At 36.6% G+C, this 6,535-nt stretch overlaps 1 protein-coding gene across 1 annotated transcript in view; it reads right to left on the bottom strand.

Moving 5' to 3' along the window:
• LOC109842717 (UDP-sulfoquinovose synthase, chloroplastic) overlaps positions 1-4,646 on the bottom strand; it is an 8,025-nt gene extending 3,379 nt beyond the window's left edge. Inside the window, exons 1-2 of the mRNA XM_020411579.1 lie at positions 4,480-4,646; positions 2,295-3,402 (exon numbers count right to left, since the gene is read on the bottom strand). Of these exons, the coding sequence (XP_020267168.1) occupies positions 2,295-3,347 (1,053 nt within the window). The 5' untranslated portion in view covers positions 3,348-3,402; positions 4,480-4,646. The remainder of the gene's footprint in view (positions 1-2,294; positions 3,403-4,479) is intronic.

The raw sequence follows: 6,535 nt of genomic DNA, 5'->3' as shown, positions 1-6,535 counted from the left end.
TTGTTTATAATAGAGTATGCAAGGCAGAGGTTTCAACAATACTGGTTGAAGAAGTTTGATGCCCTGGATTGCACAACGTTTTAGGCTCGACCTCGACTGGTACGCCCTCCTCCAGCTCCCTCACCCTCATGTTAGTTCTATGACACTTCCTGTTAGTTCTGTGGTGTTTCCTGTTAGTTCTGTCTTCTTTTTAGTTAGTTCTGTATCTGTTAATTCTGTTGTTAATTCTATTTATGCCTGTTAGTTCTTTTAATATCCTAATAACAATCTATTAATTTTTCAAGCTAAAATGCCTGTTTCGACTGCAAGCACGGAACGAGCATTTTCAGCAATGAAACTCATAAAAACATCATTACGCAACAAGATGGGTGATGAAATGCTTGCTAATAACATGATACTTTATATTGAAAAAGAAATTACTTCCAGCCTCGACACAGAAGAAATAGTAGAGGAGTTTGATTCCAGGGCAAACAAAATTCCTGGCTACGCCACTGTATGTGGCTATTGTATTATTATCAGTTCGAGCAGAAAGAAAACATGTGGCTATTGTCAATAAAATTTAGACAGTCAAGATGTAATCTTATAACTAACATTTGGTTCAGAAATTTTTCTTATTTGATGCTTTATGAGCGTTTATATGCAATTTTGCTTGGCGCGAAGTTTACAAACACTTGGGGAAATCAGACAACAAAAACACAGGAATCACAAAACCCTTGAATAAGTTTTGAGCAAAATTAACACTTCTGGATCAAATCAAATTCAAACTAATCAAGTTCCAAGATTTCCTCATAAAAGCATGAAATTTGATCCATAACTACCCCAAATTTGATGAAAGTAAAAAAGATTTAAAAAAAAAACTCACCGCCGTTTAAGAGAGGGGGATCGAGCGATTGAGGTTCAGGCCTCAGCCTCGTGAACTATTATGATTTGCATCTCGATCTCCTCTCCCGACCGAGAGACGATAAATCAATTATTCTATTAATTAATTTCTCGACAAAAATCACTGAAGGAAAATTTGGGCCCGTCGACGGGCTTCAGAGTTGAAGGGCCTGTATAGCCTTTTGATATCAGTCCTTAAATCGTTCCTACTCTGAAAGCTGTCGCTTAAAAGGTGAATGCAATTGCTACGAGGTCCCACAAAACTTAAAGTTATTTTAAAACGAGCTTTGCTACGTGGACCCAAAATACGGGACCAATACAAAGGACAAGTGAGGTGTCCCCTCCTATTGAATAATAAGTTAGTCATCATTAATGATGGCTCACTTGTCCCCCCTATTGATCCCATATTTTGGGTCCTTGAGGAATTTTTCTTTTAAAACTAGTTCCTCCAATCAAGAGTAGAATAGAGAGATTAACTTAAAACAGCTTATGAGAATTGAGAGAACTTAATTTAGGGGACTAATTTCAAAATAACTTAAAATCTTGGGTGCCTAGTAGCGGTTTCAATGATTCAAAATATGAAAGATTTAAGTGACTAATATTAGATTATATATATAGAAGAGAGAGAGAGAGAGAGAGAGAGAGAGAGAGAGAGAAATTTATGTCAACTTAAGTGGACCATCCACCAAAGTTTCTATCCATTGATGATACCTAGAGATCCGTGCATCATATGAAAAGACTTTTCATCAAAGGATAGAAACTTTGGTGGATGGTCCACTTAAGTTGACATAAGTTTTTCTCTATATATGTATGTATGTATGTAATGATGGGTATGAGGTGGTGGCTCATTATGCTAAATAAGCTACCAAGAAATAGAGCGGTGAGGTCCACACCTTTTGATGTGACTAACAATGGGGGCCTCACCACATGACTATTTCTTTGTTGCTCATTTAGCAAAATGAGTCACCACATCATACCCATTATTTAAACACACACATTATGGATACATTTCAAAATGTTTTTCACCTTTTTTTTCTTTTTCTTTTTTTACTTTTCAAATTTTAACTTCTCCTTTTAGTAACGCTTATGGGATTGGTTGCAAAAGAAGAACCCGAATCTAGATCCTGTACATTGTATAATGGACAGAAAACACTAGAGTGGTTAAACAAATGATCTATGCTCCTATAACCTCAAATGTCGAAAATCTTCTACAATCAAGAGCAATTTATACAAAGCAATATCAGAGGATAAGTATGCATAATTAAAATTTCATACATCTGGCATCAGCATAAGCAATCTTTCTTAAGAAATTGGGAGAAATCAGGACATACAGTACTAATGCTAATGGAGCTGCAGAATCTGTGGATGATCGAAAGAGATGTGAAATGTGAGAGTAGTCTGAGAAATTATCTTACCTGACCACCCTTTCCATATACAGTAAGAGGATGCCCGACAGCCGCTTGAACACAAAATCTGTTAAGAGCAGTTCCGAAAACCCCATCATAATCAAATCTATTGCATAGCTCCTCGTGCATCTCTGTTTCATCTGTCCTCACTCCATAAACTACACCCTGGTTCAAATCAGTCGCCCTAATTCCCCACGCTTTGCAAGTAAACGCAATATTATGCGAATCATGAACTTTGCTAAGATGATAGAATGAACTCGCTTGCTTTGGATAAGGCAATGTATCAGTTCTCCCATTATGATTGATTGTTATGAATCCTTCCTCAATATCAATATTTGGCGTTCCATACTCTCCCATAGTCCCAAGCTTTACTAAATGGCACTCTTCTCTAAACTCTTTGATGGCAAAGAGAACATTAAGAGTCCCAATTACATTGTTATGCTGAGTGTACACAGCTCTTGACCGGTCTATCATCGAGTATGGTGCTGACCTTTGCTCGCCAAAATGCACAACAGAATCTGGCTCAAAAGATTTGAAGGCTTCGGATAAGAATTCAAAGTCACAAATGTCTCCGATATGGAGTTGTATTGATTTTCCAGTGAGAGATTTCCATCTACGAACTCGATTTTGGATTGAAGAAATAGGGGTGAGAGAATCAAGGCCAAGTTGGTGATCAAATAGACGGCGAACTAGATTATCAACTATAGCAACTTCATAATTTTTGTTCGAAAGGTGGAGAGCAGTAGCCCATCCACAATATCCATCACCACCGATGATCATAACTTTTTTGGGTTTGGAAGTTGATTCGTTAGGAATTTGGGGAGAATTTGATCGAGGTTGGCCTTTAATTTCATGGCTTATAGGGGTAGCAGTAGCAGAAATTACCTGTTGTCTTTGAGGTTTTTGCTTAAAAGATTGGAGGATGACATTTGGAGATTTGGATGTCCTAAATTGAATAGAAGTATGAGAGAGCGGTGAAGACTGATTCAATAGTTTGGTGCAAGTTTTGGTGGATGGAAAGGGATTTATTAAAGTACAGGAAACTCCGACCAAATGTGCCATTTGATGTCTGCTTTCGAGTTTCGACAAACTGGTGTGTAGATATTTTTACTAGTACCTGCAAAAAAATGTTTTAGTTTCAGAACAAAGGATATGAAAAACAATTTTTGTTCATTGCAATATAGTAGTTCGTGAAAATAAGACGATGCCAACGTGATACCAAATGTTGAACTCATGAACAAAGAGAACAGTTCATAAAATACTTGAGGGCCATTGAACAGTCAATCTTATAATGAATCCAATACAGATAAAAATAACTCATCAAATCTTTAACATAGGCATCTGCATTTATCATAGCCTAAAATTTGATCATAAGCAGTGATGTACTTGGAAGCGGAAATGTGTCCAAGTTGCACAAGCTATAAGAAGAAAGCTCAAACGAGCATAAAGCTGCATAGTTGGTAAATGGTGATGTCATCCGAAACGGAAATGTCTTCAAGTTCTAAAAACTGGTAAGAAACAGGCTAGACAGCAGTAAAGGTTGAACAGCGTGCTTTTGGATATTCTCCAAATGAGAGCTATAGCATGGAAGCATAGAAGACTTAACACCTCACAATTAATGTGGTTAATAATTTAAGCTGAGAACCCCCATTTTTCCATTCCTAATGACCAACACAACCTTTCTAACACAACCCCTTCAAACACAATTCAGTGAGTAAACAGTTCAGAGCTCGGTCATTTCAATGCAATCAGGGACTCACATCAACAATACTTTAGTTTTCATTAAGGGAAAGAACACGAGGAACTCGATATGCACGCAATGTATCAGCAAAATAGAAACCATTTCCTTCAAGTATTGATCAGCCTAATGAACTCCACGAAGTCATATGAATTCTAAGGAGCGTTAGAATTTAGATCTAGGCCTTCCCCTTCTGCACATTCAGACCATACTGAAGTACTTCATGATGAAATTATCCCAAGCAGTAAGCAATTAAAAAGGCTTCTATCAAAAACCCAGCAGACCCAAAGAAATAGAAACTAAACAAAAGTAAAGTTCCACCCAAAAAAAAAAAAACCCCGACAAAGATATGAAGCTTATGTAAGTTGCCCATTTGGCAAAGCAATCAAAATCCCCGTACTTGTTGGGCCTATGAATCGTTAAAAAAATTGTTATAAACTGAGGTAAAGATCTCACCTTTGGAAGAAGAAACGCCGGTTTCGACCAATTTTCAGCAAAAAAGATTTCTCAGTTGGGCGTTGAGAGAGAGAGGGGGCTGGGTTTTTAAGGTTTGGGGGGAGGGAGAAAAGGATATTCGCAGGAGGATAAACTTTGTTCCGAGAAATATCGATAACGAGAGGTTGTACAAAGCACCGGGGTAAATAATAAGCGCGTTGGGGTCAGCGCTGGGTTAAAAAGACGAGACAGGGTTATTTGCCTATGAAAAAGGTAGGGAACAAAAAACATGGGACATGTGAGGTGTCGGCTCTTTGTCCCATGATGTATTGTTTATGTGTCGGCTCTCTGTCCTATGATGAACTGTTCATGAATAGTGTATCATGGGACAGGAAGCCGACATCTTACATGTCCCATGTAGAGTCCCATGTTTTTTGATCCCTGTAGCGCCACCCTTTGCCTATATGGGCCTGTTCGTTTGCCTAAAAAAAAGAGGGAAATCAAAGAAATGGAAAACTATTAAAATGAAGAATTGTTTTTTGAGTGTTTGGTTGGCTAAAAAAGAAGGAAATCAAAGAAATGAAATTGAAATGATGTTAGTTGTCACCTTATTATTGGATGATGTTTGTGGTTTTTTAAGAAAACTAGTTTTGGAGTGTTCGGTTGGCGAAAAAAAATAAGGAAATGAATTATAAGAAACCTATTTCCTGTAGTTTCTTGTTTTTTTTTTGTTCGGTTCATTCTTAAAAATAAAAAATGAAATGAGATGAGATGAGTTGTCATTGTATTATTGGGTGATGTGAAGAAAGATTAAGAAAAGTGTTTTCATAACTTTTTGGGATGAAAATGAAGAAATGAAATGTTAATGAGATGAGGTGAATTGTTATAATATTTTATTGGATGATGTGAGTGATTTGAAATGATGAGAAGAGATGAGTTGAGTAATGTTTGGATGAAAATAATATTTTATTAGATGTAATGGATGAGTTGTTAGATGAAAATAATATTTTATTAGATGTGATGGATGAGTGGTTAGATGAAAATCATATTTTATTAGATGATGTGGATGAGTTGTTGGATGGAAATAATATTTTATTGGATGTTGTGGGTGAGTTTTAGGGATGGAAATGAAAGAAATGGTGAGTTTTGAGATTTTCACCATTTCCATTTCCATTTCTTGGTTTTTAGAAAACAAACGAACAGGCCCTATGTCAACATAACCTCCATATCTTCCATAATTACATCTGTAACAACCCCCTCCCCCAACAAAAAGAAATCTTCATAATTGCTAATATACCTCTCAAATATTCGATTTTGAGCTATTATGCCCTCCAAATGCAACAAAGTCGCTAAACTAATGGTGGATGGGTAAGTTAGCCAAAATAACCCTCCTTTCCTTCCCAACTGCCGCAATCTCTTCGTCTTTCTCCTTTTCCTAATCGAAAACTTGGGGGCATATTTGTAATTATGAAGATCTAGGGTGTTAGGTTTGCAATTATGGAAGAGTTGGAGGGTAAATTGGCAATTATGAGTATTCGAGGGGTAAATATGCAATTATGAAAAATTCGAGTGGTATATAGCAAAATAACCTTTTAGGCCCCTTTTGGCAAAAGGTTAAGGAAAAGAGGTTAAAAAGAAGGATTAATGTGCTTAGCTCGTTCCATAATCTGAAGGACTAAATTAATATCCTGTTAAATAAGTTTTATTTTAGCAATTGTTATCAGTTTTAGTGTTTGGGAATAACAATGATTTTGACTATTTTCTTTATAATTAGAAGGGTTAACTCTTAATCCATCTAAATAGGAGTATTAGTAAACCCCTCATTTTGAGGAGTTAACTCATTTTAATCCCTCTAGAGGGGTTAGCTTAACCCTTCTATATTTTTTATGTTTACCAAATTATGGAGGGTTAACTCACTTTAACCATTGTATAGATTTTTTATGTTTGACGGGTTAAAAAGGGGTTAAGTCTCCTGAACCCTTTACCAAACGGCACCTTAAGATATTACTTCCTCAGAACCCACCTGGATGATTTGCACAAAGCCTTCCTGATCTTTGAAATTAGATAGGACCTTCCG

This window comes from Asparagus officinalis, chromosome 5 (assembly GCF_001876935.1).
Source record: "Asparagus officinalis chromosome 5, Aspof.V1, whole genome shotgun sequence".
Lineage (NCBI taxonomy): Eukaryota > Viridiplantae > Streptophyta > Magnoliopsida > Asparagales > Asparagaceae > Asparagus > Asparagus officinalis.
Note: the sequence above shows the minus strand (reverse complement) of the source record. Positions and strands in the feature narration are given on the sequence as shown.